Consider the following 19,036-nt stretch of genomic DNA (forward strand, 5'->3'; position numbering starts at 1 on the left):
CCACAAAGGAAGGTAAGTCAGACTGAGGGAAAGAGGCGGAAGAGCTCACAAGTTCGCCAGGGAGAACAATGTTCTGGCCATATACGAACTTGGCTATTGTGCCGTTGAGGTCTTCCTTATAGATCATGCGAATGCCAAGTAGCACAAGGGGAAGGGCCTCCATCCATAGAGTGTCATGGCATTAAAGAGCCGCCTTGAAAGTGTGGTGCCAGTGCTCGACTAGTCCGTTACTTTGCGGGTGATATGCTGTGGTATGGATGCGCCGGATGCCGCAAATGTTACAAATCTTGTTGAACAGGGCCGACTCAAATTGTCTGCCCTGGTCAGTCGTGATGACAGCTGGATATCCGAAATGTGATACCCATGACTCGATGAAAGCTCAAGCAACAGTTTCTGCCGTAATATTGTGGAGGGGGACAGCCTTGACCCAGCGAGTTGTTCGGTCGATAGACGATAGAACATAACGAAAACAGTTAGAGGGTGGAGAGGGCCAACAATGTCAATATGAATATGCTGGAAATGCCCAGGAGGGATCGAAAAGGCGCCAAGGGGGGCTGAAGTGTGCTTGTGTACTTTGCAGCATTGGCACGAGACACAGGAGCGTGCCCATTGCTGGCAGTCCTTGTTGACATTTCTCCACACAAAGCACTCCACTACGAGGTGGGTGGACGCATGGACACCGGGGTGGGCTAAATTACGCAATGCGTTGAAGACAGCTCGACGGAGCGTGGGTGGGATGAGGAGGCGTAACATGCCCGTACTGTCGTCGCACCAGATCTCACCAGAAATGCCAGGGAAGGTGGTGTGGATGAAGTGTAGTGAAGAGGTAGAGTCTGAAATCAGGTTTTGTGTTTCCTCGGCAGTGGGTTGGAGGTTATGCAGTTCAGAGAGGTCTAACAGTGAATGGACTGCGTCGACTCGTGAAAGTAAATCAGCAACTATATTGTCAGCACCCTTTATGTGTCTGACATCGGTGGTGAACTGAGATATGAAGTCCATGTATCTGAAGCGGCGAGGAGGCGGGTCAGCTGGCGGGTTTGTAATGGCCACAGCCAGTAATTTGTGGTCCGTTAAAACATAGAAAGGGCATCCCTCAACGTCAGTCTCAAAATGCTTGACCGCTTCTTAGACCGCGAGCAACTCCCTGTCAAACGCGGAATATTTCCGTTGTGCATTGGTGAGCTTGCGCGAGAAGAACTGTGGAGGCGAAGTTTGGCCATTGATTGTCTGGCTAAGGACATAGTTTCCGTGGTTTACTGGAAATCGGGGCACCTGGCATGAGGCGAAGCTTGTGAACTGTGCCATTGGTGACGATGGAAATGTTGCCGGCGGCGCGCGAGGCGGTTTGTTTACAATGTGTGTCGGGCGGGACAGGTGAGGTGTGGTCGTGGTGTTCGGAGCCACTCGGCGGATCCGACGGAAGCCAAGCCGGCAAAGTGTCCCAGGAGTCAACGCGACAAGATGGCCGCCGGCCCGAAGCAGTGGCACTGTGGTCGGGTGCACTCTGTAGAGCTCATGAGTCGTTAGTGAGTCCATTGTCCAAGGGCGCAGCCTGTGGTAGCATGGTCGCGGGCGAAACATTTGGCGTGAGTGCATTGTTTGTGTTGTCAGTGGCGCGCAGGAGCCGAAGTTGCATAGGTTGAGGTGCTGTCCGTGAGGGGTGGGGTAGGAGCCGTCAGTTCGGGAACACGTGATGCCCGTCGCGCATGCACACTTGTGTCCGGCCGAGTGTCAAACACTGCCGTGTTAGGAGGGTGTGGCCCTGCAGAGCTGTCAGTACATGTTATGCCAGTCTTGATAGCCAGTTGTGAGGGGTAGCAGGAGGTAAACACACGGAGGCTCAATTGCTGGGACTGCAAGCAGATTCGGCGCACTTACTGACCTTGCTTTGTCCTTGCTGTAGTGTCTGTAATTCGTTTGCTGCATCAAGGAGCTGGAGCTGTGTTTCGTGGAGCCGGAGGGAGAGCTCGAAGTTTTCCTTGCGTAGGCGAGTGACGTTTTCAAGCTCGACAAGGCACTTGTGCGTCATTTCTTGTAACGTCGTCAACAGAGACGAGCATGTACGGATGAGATGAGCCCGGACCAATGTGTCACGGGGGGGGGGGGGGGGGGGGGGGAGGGGCGGGTTGCGTTAGCTCGACGGAGCACAGGGGAAGTGAGTCTTGGACGGGTGATGAAACACGGTGTTTTGCACTAGGTCCGGTGAGAGTTTGTGGTGTCGCAAGAAGTCAATTGCTTGTATAGGTTCGTCAATTTTGCACACTAAAAAAGTCCACTCGAGTATGCAGTTTGCGGAGAGTGAGACGACTTGGGAAGTTGAACCCAAGAATTGCAGTTTAGTTGAATTCACGGCCTGCAGTGAAGAATGATGAGGGCGGATGTTCGACGACGCTAAGGATGTAGGCAGCAGCGAAACATCGGCGCCTGTGTCCACTAGGAAAAGGTATCCCGACGAAATGTCTTTAATGTAAAGTCATCCGCAATTATCCGGTTGTTCCCGGACAGAATGGAGCAGCACTCAGGAAGGGGGGGGGGGGGGGCGGTGCCTGTCATGTTGAGCACAGGAGGCGGCACCTGGACCTACCTGCGATTGGCGTTTTTAAGTAGCAGAGTGGTCTGCAGTTCCGTGCCACCCCACCAAACCATGTGTGGAAGTAACAGTATGGGTAGTGTGGTTACATTTCCTGTGGAACGTTTGTTGCCAGTGGTGGTGGCCGAGGTTCAGTGGCCGCAGGACGATGAGCCTGAACCTGAGAACTGTCAGGTAGGCAGTGGCTGGCGGAATAGGGCAGTGACGCATCGTGTAGCTTCTCAGCAATTGTCATTCTTTGCTCAACAGGTTAGGGGGACCTCTGAGCCAGAGCAAAGTGGCTATGAGGAGATAGTTTATCTGACCAGATGGCAAGTAGAGCTGTGTCAGAGAGTAGATCGACGCTGACCAGGGCACGTAGCCATCTCCAGAGCTGGGAAGGTTTGTCGTTGCCTAGTTGCTCGACGTGGAGGACTTGCCACATTGCTGCCTCAGTTGAGCATGCAAGCCGATGTAGAACTGTCTTTTTGGCTAGAGTGTACCGGGTAGCTGAGTCCGGGGTGTCGACCAGGTCAGCAATCAAGTCCTCCTGGTCGTGCAGGTGGGTGATGAGGCACAGAAACCTGGTTGACTCATCAAGTTTGTAATGGTCGAACACTTCGTCCACAATTTTGAACCAGGTTGTTGGTCTGTCAGGATTAAATGGCAGCAGCATTGGTAAGCGTTGTAGAATGTTCGGAAGAACAGGTTGAGATGCTCGGGGCACTGCCTGAAACAAGCTGTTGTTGTTGTAGTATTCCAGGAGAGTGTGCCTCCAGGGGATGTGGCAACAACACCTGTTCGGGTGGCAGTGTTAAGGTGATGCGTATTGGTTGAGCGCGATCCGTTGTGACGTGGAAGGCCGACGTGGGTGAGACATTGTAATGTGTCGATTGCGGTTGCAGAGGCTCAACACGTTGCGGGTGTGTTTGGATTGACGCGTCGCAGAAGACCAACGTGGATGAGGCACCTAGATGTGCCGAGAACGGTAGTGGACTGGAGCCAGCACGGGGGCAACAGGTGAGAAAAGGTTCAAAGTTTGAGAACGCGTGTTAGTCTGTGGAAAGCTCGATGTATGATCAGAGCCGGGGCCACCTGTGTTGCAGGGAGGCTGCAGAGGTGTGGGCTGTCCAGAAGCACAGTGTGGGAAATGATGTCAAATATGGGATGGAATGTGTGAATGTTCACTGTTCATAGTCACTCCACTCAAAACGGTGTGCAGATATGGTGAATGTTGTGGCACAAAACACTGAGGCATAGCAGTGGGACAGAGATGGAGATCAGACACAGATAACAAGTTATTGTTCCTGTTGCAGTCCGAGGTATCGAAGGAGGAAGGCATGTGCTGAAGCTGGACGGAGGCAGGCGTGGGTGTGGTTGGATGCTGAGAAGGTTGACCTGCGAACGAAGCAGTTCTGGCCACGTGGCAGGAATCCACGTGGTACTGCACGGATTGCAGCATGGCAAATCATTGTCCTGGCGGTGGTAGGTTGTCCGACGAAGCATTTGCAGAAATCAGCATTGGTCCCGCACTGCACGGAGATCTGTAAGAGGTAACTGCTCCGTCGATGAGGGACGGCACATGTCGTGGGAACAAAGGCATCTGATAGCCAGAGTCATGCACACTCCTAACCTCACTTACTGTTGCAGGCTCGAAAACGTCTGGCGAAATCGGTTAATTGTCGAGTGAGAGGCATCGTGTTGCAGTCCTGGCAGGTGTATATCGCCTGCAACATGATGCATGTCGATCACAAAATCCGGCGTTAGGCGCTGGGCCGAAGTCATTGTTGGAATGCTGTGTCAATGTTGCACACACGAAAATAACCAACGTGGAGGTCGCGGACACAGTAAAACGGCGAAAATGGAAAACGTTACAACTCGGAACCACCAGTGAGGGAGAAGTTCGAGTCAGTTACACCAAACAACACTCCCATTTTGCAGTAGTTCGTTTATTCAGTTAAACACATCAATGGCTCACAAAGAACTGACATGGCAGAAAAAAACCAAAGACTATGCTTAGCGTCCAAAGACAATGCTCGCAGTTCAGGGACAAACGTATATCGTTGCTGGTATCGACCTCATCAATGCCACAAGGCTGTTCTTATGGGAATTGGGGACACATGCCTGGGAGATATAATTCATGATGTATACAGGGTGAAGGTCAGTATGCAATTCCTCATCCAGATTCATGACACAAGTTTATCTACCAAAATCAGATTGGAGCATTTTGAAATCACATCAGTGAAAATGAGGAGTTGGCAACACTGTCATTTCATGCAGCATATCTGAATGTACAGATAAATATGTATCACCCAACGTTACCATACCAGCCGGTGTATCACAGTGAGTGGACTGCTCCAACATCAAACCCACATCCATCACGGAATATTTTTCAAATTATCGTCAGATTCCTTTTAAGTTCTTTAGATGCCCTTTCCCTAGTTCTTGTCATTTATAAGCAAGATGTCATATTGTCACATGACAAATAGCCTATCAAATGACAGTTGGACCCATTTAACTGCATGCACATGTCTACAAAACATGCGATGCACAACCATAATTGGTCCTGCCAAGTTAATGTAGAGTGGTTTCCCAATGGACTAGACTAAAGATGAATACTTCGTTTACATGTTTGGTGCTGGGTGGGTCCGATAAACTAGCTGCTGCTGTTGTTACTGCTCTAGTGTATGCTGCATGGTACTCTCAAAGATACCATCCTGATAAGAATGTTTTTTGTTTGCTGGAGCAATGCTTTTGGGAAACCAGTAATCTTCATCCACAATAATGGACAGAGGTCATCCAAAGACTAGACATTCTGGACAAATGGAGGACACAATTCTTGAAACCATTCACCAGTCACCTCAGTAAAGTACTTGTGATACTGCAAGGCAGTTCCAGATATCTTAATGACTGGCTGTTGAAGTGTTGCACAATGAAGTTTAAGTGTTGCACAATGAAGAACTGCACCCATATCAATACACGTTAAATCAACACCAGTGGCAGACAACTGCGTACAACAAGTACAGTCTTGTGAATGGCTTTTGCACCAGGTGGAAAATAACAAAAATTTTATAAATAATGTGATGTGGACTTTTTTTTTAATATAGCTTCACTCATGAAGGTCTTTTCAACCTCCATGTCACCAGAAAGTGTGGCTTTCAGGGATGCTTTGGCATAAACCTGTAGGTTGGAATTGTGAGAGGAGTGTTTTTTGTTCCTTACCTATTGCTAGGCAAATTGAATGCACCCCTGTATTGTATTATTCTTTGCAATACTTTACTTAATGCATCAAAAGATGTTCAACTTGGTGTTCAGTGACAGTTATGGTTTCAGCATGGTGGTGCAACACTACAATTTGGAATGAATGTGCATAACTATTTAAATGAAGCATTTCCAGAAAAATGGATTGGTCATGGAGGTCCAATGTTCTAGTCTCCAAGTTCCTCAGTCCTTAATCCACTAGAGATTTATTTGTGGGGACACTTAAAGGAACAAGTTTGTAGTACTCCACCAGGTACATGACCTAATAGCTTGCATGCATGTCACTTCAGCAATGGTGGATACTGATGAATTGCATAGGGTGCATCAAACTATGATACAGTGAGTGGCAAACTGTTTGTGCAAGGTGGTCATTTCGAACATCTTCTCTAAAGTGAATGTTGCTTGTACTTGTATGTCTCGGCTCACTGGACAATAAGCTGGGACATCAAAGCTACAGAATTGAATTACTGTGTACAGCATAATATGCAATCTAGTGTAGCCTACCTATTGTGTTTTTGTCCTTCACTGGATACAGATAATGTTACTGTGTCCACTATTTTCTTTTGGTTTTGTTTGTGCATGGATGAAACAAAGTGATCATTGACATCTGTAAGAAGTTCATGTTATGTTTTAATGTTTAAATAAAGGTAACAGTAACAGAAAGGAATACACAAGTTACTGCACTGTGGAGGTATAAATTGGATACAGTTTGGTGGTCTAATTTAAAAAAAAAAAAAATGTTCGGCACAAACTTGACTCGAATATCGGTGTCTCTGCATGTCTATTCCTTATGGCACTGCCTTGTCTCACTGACTAATGGGACAGCTCCAACATAGCATAGAGTTCATGTTACATGTTACTTTCATTTGTCACTTCAATCTGCATATATTCATCACAGATGTTTGAAACTTGAAAATCGTTTCTGGAACCATATATTAGGTTGGTGCATAAGTTCATAGCCTTTTTCAATAACTTTAATAAACATACCAGATAATGGTCATCAATAATATATTTTCTTTTACTATTTGCAATTTTCTACCAACGCTGGGGCAACTTTTCAATTCTGCAACTGTAAAAATTATGTCATTTTGAGGTGACAAACTCATCAAGCCAAGTTCAGGGAATATTTTCATCTGGAAAGGAAGTTCATCGAAGGTTGTGCCATATACTAGGTTAGAGCATAAGTTCATAGCATTTTTCGGTAAGTTTGATAAACGCAACAGAGACACACAACAGAGATTTTAGCCACCAATAATATATTATCCTTGACTATTTACAACTGTCTGTCAAAGTTGGAATAACTGTTTGCTTCCATGACAATAGAGATCACATGGTTTTGGGTAAAGAATTCATCAAGCCACGATTGGAGCACAGTTTCATCTGGAAAGGAAGCCCCTTGAAGGTTGTGCGACCAAGAGTGGAAAAGATGAAAATCAGAGGGCACAATATCAGGTGAATATGTTGGGCGCAGAATGATTTCCAATCCAACTCCTGTAAAATGTATTCTGTCAATCTAGCAGAAGGCGGGTGGGCATTATCATGGAGTAGCATCACTTCACACAGTCTTCCTGGTCATTGTTCTTGGATTGCCTCTGTAAGACAACTCAGTTGCTCAAAATATATATCATCAGTGATTGTAACAGCTCAAGGAAACAATCTGTAGTACACCACACTGATGCTATTCAACCAGATTTATAAAATTACGTCCTGTGGATGCGCACAGGTCTTAGTACAGGGAATTGCTCCTTTGTTTGGATTCAACCACGCCCTTCTTTCCCTTATATTAGCATAAAGACAATTTCTCATCACCGGTAATGATACAGGACATGAATTGTTGGTGTTGTTCATGAGTCACTTGACGACAATCAGCAAAGATGCACGCATGGCCACCCATTCATTTTTTTATTGTAGCTTAGTGCATGCGGTACACATACATTAAATTTTAGAACCTTGCCCATCACATTCAAATGACACAGGATGGTGAAATGATCACAGTTCACCACATCTGCCAGTTCTTGAGTACACTGATGTGAATCATTGTGGATTAATGTGTTCCAATGATCTTCCTCAAACCCTGAAGGTCTTCCTGGATGTGGAGAGTCACTAAGGTTGAAATGATCCTCCTTAAGATGAGAAAATCATTTTCTTGTCATGCTCTGTCCAATGACATTGTCCCAATACATGGGGCAAATGTTTCTAACTGCCTCCACTGATGTCACCCCTCTATTGAACTCAAACAGAACAATATGTCAGAAATGTTCTGATTTCTCCACTTGGCACTCCATTTTCTAGCATCCATAGCTCCACTCAGTATTTCCAAATGATAGAATGAAAATATGTAAACTCAAATAGCAAATGCGAACTACAAATAAAAAATTACAGTCAATAAATAAACCCCCAGCAACTGGAATACCAACATGCAAAACAAAAATGCTACAAACTTATTTAACAATCTAACAGTATCATTTGAGATATACATATATGTTTGTATCGCGCTGCATGTTGGAACTATCCCTTTCTGTAGCTCATTAAGGGCTATACAAAGAAGTGCCAGAGAAAACATGGGCTACTCTATTTTGAAAATGTTCTGTAAAGTTTCACATCCCACAAGATTGCAAAACAAAGTCGATGCTGATGCCATGACACAAAAAAATGTACAATTTCCTGTGAACAATCTGATAATCAACAACTAGTTTTTGTTACAGCCACAATGTTTCCCTTGCATTCAGGTATGTTAAATCCATGGCTGAATAGAATCAGAGGCAATCATTTCTAGCCATACATGAGAATTTTGAAATTAATGAAAGGTCTACTACAGATTGCAGGAGGGGTAAGTGTCCCCTCCTGCAGACACATATGACATCACATACTACTGATTAGATGTTTAAGATGGCGATTGAACTGTAAGTCGACAGCTACCACATGCATTTGCTGACAAGAATAGTGTGTTTGTAATGTATACAACACTGCAAAAACTACTTTTTCAGGATCCACAATGGGCCACAATTGCTGTACCACCTCATATTAACTACTACTACTTCTTGACAGCAACACAGCGCTCTGATTTACTGGCTCAGTGATATGCCTTACCTGGCAGTACAGCTTAATAAAGCACAAATAATTTTCCAACTTTTTTATGGTCTCATCAGGACCTGAAAATGGGGTGGCAGCAGTGACGAAGGAGGCTGCAGTACCAGTGCTTACATCATCAGTTTCCTGGTTAGCAAATGAATGAGCTCCTCGATTTGCTACTATTATTGTTGCAGCTGTTGTAGTTGGTGCTGTTGCTTCAGTTCCTCCTCATGTACCTGCATTTGTTGTCTCCAACCTTCTAAAAACAGCGGATCCATGATGGCCACAATATCATGAAGATGAAACAATATCATGAACATGAATATGAACACACAAGTGAGAGAAAATTCTCATCACCAACTCTTCTTACAGAGAAAGATGACAGCATCCATAAAAAATGCTTGAGACAGACAAGAGCAGAATAGCATGATGCAAGGCACTCAAGTTAAACACTCAGTGTCAACTTAACCAGCAAGCAGAAAGTCCAAAAGCATGGTCAGGGATAAATGGGACTGTAAGAGTGCAACAGCATGAAGAATGCACAACACAAATGGAAGAGCACATGAACCAAGTAAACAAGAATCCCAATGTTAACATGTGACTGACTTCAGAGTTAGTGTGGTTACATCAGAAAACTTATGATACCAAAGGCACTGCCCAATGAATGCAACACTCGCAGCCTTTAAGGTGGAGTTGCATAACATTCCAACTGTTGACCAGAAACACTCCTCATGCAACATAACAGGAGTTTGGCAGCAATAACAAAACAGTGAATTTGATTACCCAAACAGTCAGACTACTCCTCATAGTCAGTTTGAAAACAATGTAGTGAAGAAGGCAATAAAGGAAGTCAACTTGGTGCAAAAGATCGATTTTTCTCTCACTCTTCTTTGTTATGCAGCACATAGTGAGTTCAAAACCATGGAACGGAGAAAGACTCACACAGGAATGAAACCTGCACTCCATAATTGAGTGCTTTGTTTTGCCTTTCCTCAGTATGTGCTACTCTTAGTGCCATAAACAGCAATTTCTATTAATTAAACTCGTCTTTCATACGGTGAGACTTTAAAAAAAGAGGCATAAATTTGTTTGATATCCATGATGGACAGCTACCTGCATAAACACATGACAAGAAGGTATTCCAAGCAGTGTCTGGTCTTGGGAAGATGGAGGCTCTTGTGCAGTTTCGATGATCATGATACAGTTCTAATTGGTTACACAAACTGGAGTAAGAAATATGCTTGAATGCAAGACACAGATTTGCCAATACTTTTACTATTATATTCTGTGTTGCTTGGTATTTTCCTTTGATCACTTCCATCTCAAAAATATTAACCAGTTGTCATTGTGATTCAAAATAAACTATGATAACAACAACAGTACTTACTTACCTCAAGTGGTGAGCTTAGTGCACGGGCAGTATGTGATGAAAGTTCTTGAAGTGCAACAGGTGGACGACACCAGTGATCAGGAACATGTGCCATGAACAGCTGGTTGAAAGCAGAGAAGCCACAGGGAATACATGCTGGCAGGCACACCAACCATAGGAGAAGTTTCTGATAAAGTCCAAACTCGCCCACTTGTGGTAGAACTTCATCCAGGTCCATGACATCCTGCCAACAGCCAACCAATAAACAATCCTTGATTATTTGATTCTTAACTATGCAAAGTAAACACTTCTTGTGAAAACCAACTTCACAATATGCAGTTGTCTAGAGTAACGCAACAACAACAAAAACTTGTGATAGGACTGGTACAGAGCTAGCAAGCCAGTGCCTCATAAACTCTTTATTCACAGTATGGTGTTATTAATTTTAAATGATTATGTAATCCATTCTAAATGTGCAAAACTGAAATTATGTCTAACCATATGAGAGTACAATAAATAACAGATGACTAAAACTTTAGTCACTTTGTATCATATTATATGCCATAGAAACACACAGATGAAATATTTTCATTAGAGACACAACATAGGTTTAAGATGAAACAACCAATCTAATATCAACGACAGATGATCATATTAAAATATTAGTTCACCAACAGAAAATATCTAGATGAGATCCTTCCAAGAGTAGCATGGCCTTGGAAGGATGTCAGAGGGAATAAGGACAACTTCTGATTGTTTCAGTACTGACAGTCCATTATGGAAACCCAAACTCTTCATTCTTCCACTATTAACATCCAGTGCTAAAATGTCTGAAACCTTAATAACTGCAGAAAAATATAAATGATGATGTAAATACTTATGGTTAAATTTTGATGATATTCTTATATACATCAATTTAATCCAAAATGAATCTTGGTCTCCAGACTGATCTGGCAGTACCCTAGGGTGAATGCGAACTTTTAAGGCCTAAAGATTTCAGTTGGGGCAGTGTTAAAAGATGAGAAGACTAGATTAGGATCAAAGATGCCAAATCATGTAAAATATTTTGGAGATACCACAAATCTGCAGCATTTAGGACATACACTAATGGAAAAAAGATTAGAACACATGAAATGACAACATCAATGTTGAGCAATGACAGCATATGCCACATGGTGGATAATAGATGTACTCATAATGGTGTCAGCATTGTCCACCAGCAGACAGTGTAGTGGCATAGCTACCAGAGTGTCATCTGTTTCTACCCTTTAATAGAAAAATGCTCACAGCCAAATGGCTCAGTGTGGTGCAGACGAGTGAAGCAAACAGCCAACCATGCCACAGATACCACTCATGCTTCCTACAGCCAATTGGCCCACTTTGAAAGAAATCAAATTGTGGCCTTCCAAGTGGCAGGATGTTCTTTTGGAGAATTGCCACACAAGTTGGATATGCTGCATCAGTTGTGCAATGAGGCCAATATCTGTGGTCATATGAACATGCTCACAGATGTAGACAAGGTGCTGGACATTCACACAAAACAGGCTCCTGCCAGGATTGTCATATTCTAAGGACAGCAGTGGTAGAGTGTACAGCTACCACAGCACAGATAAGAGGGTTTGTGAGCCCAGAGGTGTCAACATGAACTATTGTGAAATGCTTATTAGCAGGGGGGCTACAGGCATGCACACCTCTAGCCCATCTTCTTCCATGCACAGCTCAACTGGTGTCCTCAAAGGATCACTTGGAAGATCAAATGGCACAATGTAGTCTTCAGCAATGAAAGTAGATTCAGGATGTATGCAAGTAATGGTCATTTGCACGTACAACATAGGCCTGGTGAGCCCATCTTGTAGAGTGCATTTGTCCAAGACACACTGGACCCACCCCAGGCCTTATGGTCTGGGGTATGATAAGCTACAAATTTCATTCACCTTTGGTGTTTCTGGAGGCAACACTAACCAGTGCTTGGTATGTGTAGAATGTTGTTAGACACTTACTTTTGCTGTTCTTGCAACAGAAGGGTGATGTGTTGTTCCAACAGTATAATACTGCCCCACACACTGCTCATGAAACACAACGTACTCTGCAAGATGTGCAGCAACTTCCTTGGCCACCACAATGTCCAGACTTGTCTCCCATCAAGCATGTATGGGATATGATGGAATGAGAAGTGACTCGTGTGGCATGCCAATCAAAAACTCTTACAGAACTACATGAACAGGTCAAGCAAGTGTGCCATAATGTATCCCAGGACTATATTTGCCATCTGTGAGATCAACTGGATGCCAGAGCCAGCACCTGCATTGCCGGCCAAGGAGGCTACACCATGCTCTAATACTGGTGTTTCAAAATGGTTTGATATCTGGTACCTCAGAACTACTTGTGCTATTGATCTGTAAATGTAATCATTTCATGTACTCCAAATGCATTGTTGCAACAATTCATCTTGAGTGAATTGGAAACCTCTAAAAGGACATACTATTTTTTTCTAGCAGTGTAGATCTTTTTGCAGCTTCAGTCTTTTGTGACTTTGGACTTGATTAGAACATGTAGACGACACATTAAGATCAGAAGCAGTTCCAAATGCGACAGCCACAGGTGAGTAGGCTGTACAGAAGTGCCTTCTTAGTATGGAATGGGTGGCAGCTGTCAAAGTGAAGGTATTGCTCATGGTTGGTAGGTCTGATGTAGACAGAGGTACTCACGTATCCATTCTTGAGGTGGGGGGGGGGGGGGGGGGGGAGGTTGTTGCAGCCCTGGAGGAATGTGGAGTCCAGAGCATGAAGGTGTCATCAATGAATCTGAACCAACTGAGGGGGTTTGTATTCTGTGTGGTTAGGCTTCCTCTAGGTGCCCCTGAATAGGTTTGCATATGCTGGTGCAATGTGGTAGCCCAATGCTGTATCATGGATCTGTTTAAGGTGATGCCCTCAAAGGAGAAGTAATTATGGGTGATGATGTAGTTGGTCATGGTGTATATTTGTACCTTTTTTACTGGAACATCTTGGTGTGCCTCGGAACACCTATACAGCTGTGATTCTCTGCTGCCTTACAGTTTAGATGTCAGTTAGTGTTCCTCCTTTTCATTCACTTACTACCTAGGCTAGTTGCTCCTTGTTCACAGAAATGGTACCATCCATGAGTTCTAAACAATGAATATGTTTTTTGCTCTGCGTTGCTGTGTCATTCACTGCCCAGTGGAGCTTGTACAGACCCACGGCTTTCAGAAATCAGAAGGACCAACCAATTTGACAAATGGAACTGACATATGTCTGCCATCTTCTGAGAGATTTGAGGAATACATAACTCCACTGATTTAGAAACATGTTCTGCTGTGGAATATACTACTAATTTCTCTGACCAGAAAAACACCTACATGGCCAATAAACACATAGGCCTAAGGGAAAATATTAATATAGGAAATGAATTTCCTAAGCGTGAATACCATGCAGAGCATGCTTTCAGTGACTTCTATGTGGAGGGTTTTAAGTAGTTGCTTACAACTGCCAGGTGCTGACACAGATTTCTGATTTGAAGGTGTGTCACAGTTCCTATCTCTCTCTCTCTCTCTCTCTCTCTCTCTCTCTCTCCCTCCCTCCCTCCCTCCCTCCCTCCCTCCCTCCCTCCCTCCCTCCCTCCCCTCCCCCCCCTCCTGAATAATACAGCTTGCCAACAGCCACACTGTTACTGCATCACAGATATCTATGATTTTAATAATAATAACAGAATATATTTGAAGTTATAATGTAATAACAATAATTCTTAAAAGTTGTAATATAATAGAAATAATTATTTGTTTACCTCTGTGCTTCGTATGTTGCTTTAGTAAAAGAAATTACAGTGCAAAGAAATAGAAAACTTGAAATCCTATATGTATCATGACCTCTGAAAACTACCTAGAACAGGTAGAAAATGTGTGCCCCGACAGGGACTCGAACCCGGGATCTCTTGCTTACATGGCAGACGCTCTATCCATCTGAGCCACCGAGGACACAGACAAATAGCGCGACTGCAGGGACTTATCCCTTGCACGCTTCCCGTGAGACTCACATTCCCAACTGTCCACAATTCTACATATGTATTGTACCTTATAGACATTTGCCCAACCACTCATTACTCGTGCACGCTTTGGCGATTCCCGTAAGAGTTTGGGCAACCTGTGCGCATTCGCGCAGCAGGAGATCCCGGGTTCGAGTTCCGGTCGGGGCATACATTTTCAGCTGTCCACATCGTGCTATATCATCAACACCTGTCGGCAGCTGAGGTTGTCAGTTAGTCATCGTTTATTCCAGGGAAAAGCTGCACGGTCATCAACAGTAACTGTTCTTTCGAGAACAAGTTACTGTCTTCGTATATTTAGTGTCCAGTTCCTAGAAAATGAGACAGGAACTGAAATTGAATATAGCCAAAAAAATGTTGATTTGCTCAACTCCGTTTTCAAATTTCCTTTACAAGGGAAAACTCAGGACAAATGCCCCAATTTAAATGTCATACCACTGAAAAGATGAATGAAATAAGTATTAGCGTCAGTGATGTTGAGAAACAGCTGAAATCATTAAAAGGGAACAAGACTCCAGGCCCCACTGGAATCCCTGTCAGATTTTATACTGAATTTGTGGCTGAATTAGCCCCTCTTTGACTATAATCTGTCATAGATCCCTTGAACAGAAAACCATGCCCAGTTCTTGGAAGAAGGTACACCTGTCTACAAGAACGATAGTAGAAATAATCCACAAAACTACTGTTGAATATCCTTGACACTTATTTCTTGTTAGATCTTAGAACATATCATAAGCTGAAACATAATGAGTTAACTTGAACAGAATGACCTTCTCAATGCCAACCAGCATGGATTTCAAAAACATCGATCATGTGAAACCCAACTCGCACTTTCCTCACATGACATACTGAAGGCTTTGAATCAAGGCAACCAGGTATTTCTTGATTTTCAGAAAGCATTTCACTCAGTACTGCACCTACACTTATTGTCAAAAGTATGATCATATGGGATATCAAGTTGCGGCATCGATAGGTCACATTGACCACACAAATTACAATCTTTGGAATATTAACTGCTCTGACGAGCCGCCATGTTTAATTCAGTCTGCCTTTGTACTTCATGCAGTGTTCATGTGGATCAGTCTTTATGGTAAAATACATGTGTATATAGGAAACTTGGGAACTGTTTATTATGTATATTATGATCGGTATCTACAGTCCCATATTGGTGACCCCGGTCAAAAAAGTTCTGCATCTTCCGCGCCGGTCGTATAGAATCTACAGGTTTCATGTCTGACGCCATGGCTACATCACCGAACATTCTTTACGAAGATTTGGAGGCCCAGCTCTTACGACCAGGCCAACACAACCTTCCGCCATCGGTTATTTCACAGCTAACGGACAATTATCCACGATATTCGACAAGGATAACCTCTACTTTAGCAACTCCACAATGACCGAGTGTTACACAGTTACCTCAAACAATGGACTCAGGTTTTGTTTCGCCAGATTACGCACAACAGCAAGTGAAAAGTGAAGTGGATGATCTACTAAATAGCATGATGATCAATCACTTGTACGAAGTTCAAACGGACCAAAATTCGCACATGTGCTTTGATCCTCTACACGCCATGACGTTGATTAAGTAGTGGCGTGTTCAATGCTGCCATTTGTGCAAATCGCACACGCAGTCAACTAAGCTATGCCAGCCTTGCCTTCCTCACAGATCAGTAAGAGACATTTTTATGCATCCAGTTCACCACAACAAACCACTGGATTGGTGGCCCAGTTTCGCGACCACGTGGGTACGAGTGCATCCAACACAGCCTCTTCACCCAGCAACGTTGTACTACGACAGTGCGACAGTCAACAGGTTTCACCAGTGTTTAATGGTCCTACCACGAAGGGTGCGTGGCGAATGTGCCCCCCCCCCCCCCACCTCACCCATGGGGGGCCTCAATTCCAACCATATAACGCTCGCTCCTTCCGCAGTACCGTGTGCGTCTGCCATGCCGGCCTTCTGCGTCGTTTCCAAGTTGGACAATGTCAGTGCTACTCCTGCAATTTCCAGTCCTGTTTACGGGCCCCCATTATGTGCCGCTCGCCTGTTCACTCCCACGGTACCGACCGTGACTGCTGCGTCGTGTTTTCGGGTGTCTTCTGAGACATTACAACCAGCTGTTGTTCCGAACGTGTGTGCTAGTAACATTTCCGCTCCGGTGATGCTGGATCCCAGCATGAACTCTTGTGCAGCGGGACCGCAGGGCTTCCAAGACACGCCGAAGCCAGCTCCAGGCTGCCTTCCCAAGCTACCTCCCCTATACGAGGACAATCCAGTTTCATGGTTCACACTGATGGAGCACCTCTTCGAGCTGCATCAAGTGACTGATGACAACTCCAAGTTCCTATGTTTGGTCACACATCTTCACAACCACTCGGATTTAATTTGTGATATACTTTCGCCTCCACCGCCACCAAAGTACGAGTTCATCAAGAAAACGATATTGGACGGAATGGCCTGCTCGCCACAGGAATTGATAATCAAGATTCTGTACGAGGAGCACCTGGGGGACCACACTCCGTCACAACTTTGGTGCCACCTCAGGTTACTAGTGAGTGAACATATGATGCCAGACATCACTCTGTGGGTGGTATGATCTGCCAAGTTACCTACTGTCACACTCTTTCGAGTCTATTGGTTCTAGCCTATGTATCGCAGATCAGCTGTATGCGATCCTGCACCAGAAACACCCAGCTCATCCCCCATCGCAGGAAGTACGTGACGCCGAGTCCTGTGGGGAACTTCACAGGCATCCCCTAACATTGCACTCCATCCACTTGTCCCCTCAGCCGCGTGGTCGTTTATACATGACAGACATTTCATCGCAGTTTGTCTACCTGTTGACACTGGCACTGTCGTGTCTATCATACTTCGATTGTTGGCTCCTACAGACTGTTCACTGACAAAGTCTCTCCTACAAGCTGTCAACGCATCAACGTTACAAACTGTTGGTTCTGTGAAAGTGATGGTGCACCTATCACCTTCTGTGCGTTTCCCGTGGACCTTCTACATCACCGACATCGACGAACCAATTCTCGGTATGGATTTTTTGTCCTATTACAAGCTCTCCCCTAATGTAGTCCAGTGTTCAGTGTTCAGTGTTACACCACCCATCTAACACTCAGATACCGTGGTCTGGCACCCATTCACCTCGTACCATTTCTGCTGCAACATGGGATTTAGTTCACGAGTGTTCCGCCCTCGCGGGCAAGATTGTGACCTGCGTCAGTAACTTACTTTCAGAATATGACTCAGCGGTGCACCTCTGCTGGGAGAACGATGAGCTGAAACAACGCACTGCTCACACTTACAATGAGCTCGCTGCGGCCCGCACCTCGCTGTTGAAACTGCGGTCCGCAGTTCCTTCACCGGATCGAACTTCATCACCAAGCATCAGTTTGAACACTCATCAGGTTATTTCAAAACATTCATTGTATGTGACGATTCGCATTCAGTGACCTCCGCACTGCCCAAGCGCCCACTACGCACAGTGCCTCGTGTTTCAAACAGTGTCTCTAATAACAGTTTCTCACCCAGCACGACCATGCCCACTACGCAGGCAGCCACCCTGCTTGTTGATAAACATTCCCCCTCTCCCACGTGTCAACTGAGCAACTTGGCAGCCATCGCTGTCCCTCACACGACGCCAACACCTCTCTCGCCCGCGCCAGTTACCCAAGGCAAAGTTAACAACAGACAGCCGCTGCATGCCCCACTCCGCACCGTGCTGCTTGCGCAGCCCACCTCTACAAACAAACGAATGCCACGCTCGCGTAATAGGCATGTGACTTTCGTGCTGCCTTTCCCCACTCACGCTAACAGCTATGGCTCATCGTGCCCCACTCGTCCCAAAACTTCATGTCAGAACGTTACTCAGCCTCGTGTGAAGTTCTCAGTCTCTTCCGTCACTGACAGAATGACACACAAGATAATTACCACTGCCAGCCCTCCTATTAGACACAAGGTTAGATGCCTCAACCCCATTAAGTTGCGCGTGGCTCATCAGCAAATTAACAAACTGCTGGAGGCAGGCATTCTACAGCCATCGGACAGCAATTGGTCTTCACAAATTCATCTCATCACCAAACACGATGGTTCTTTTTGAATGTGTTGTGATTACAGACGTTTAAGTGCTCCCATTGTCATGGACAATTACCCAGTGCCAAACGTAAATGATTTCACTCATATGTTATCGGGTGCCACAATCTTCACTGTGATTGACTACAAATGTACTTATCACCAGATTCCCGTAGCATGGGAAGACATTCCAAAGACTGCGATCATCATGCCGCTCGGTTTGTTCCAGTACAGCTTCATGCCATCCGGTTTAAAGAATGCGGCACAAACGTGGCAACGTTTCATTGACTCAGTCTTGCGACGATTTGAGTTCTGCTTCGCATACCTGGATGACATACTCATTTTCAGCAAATCGACTGAAGACCATGAAGATCATTTATCCCAGGTCCTCCAGACTTTGGCATCCAACGGTGTCGAGGTCAACAAAGAAAAATTCCAATTGCATCAGTCTTCTGTGACATTTCTGGGTTACACTGTCTCTGCAGATGGAATACAGCCTCCCAAATCCCACGTGCAGGCTATCACATCATTGCCACCCTCAGCTACGTACAAAGAACTTTCCTAGGTACTATAAATTACTATCGCCGTCATCTACCTTCTGCCGCCGCCGTGCAGGTCCCGCTGA

The 19,036-nt window shown here is 44.9% G+C and overlaps 1 protein-coding gene across 3 annotated transcripts in view; it reads right to left on the reverse strand.

The window, feature by feature from the left end:
- LOC126262859 (carcinine transporter) overlaps positions 1 to 19,036 on the reverse strand; it is a 452,804-nt gene that overhangs the window by 228,493 nt on the left and 205,275 nt on the right. For all 3 annotated transcript variants that reach the window (XM_049959724.1, XM_049959725.1, XM_049959726.1), the window contains exon 2: positions 10,294 to 10,515. In XM_049959724.1, the coding sequence (XP_049815681.1) occupies positions 10,294 to 10,515 (222 nt within the window). The remainder of the gene's footprint in view (positions 1 to 10,293; positions 10,516 to 19,036) is intronic.

Source organism: Schistocerca nitens, chromosome 6 (assembly GCF_023898315.1).
Source record: "Schistocerca nitens isolate TAMUIC-IGC-003100 chromosome 6, iqSchNite1.1, whole genome shotgun sequence".
NCBI lineage: Eukaryota > Metazoa > Arthropoda > Insecta > Orthoptera > Acrididae > Schistocerca > Schistocerca nitens.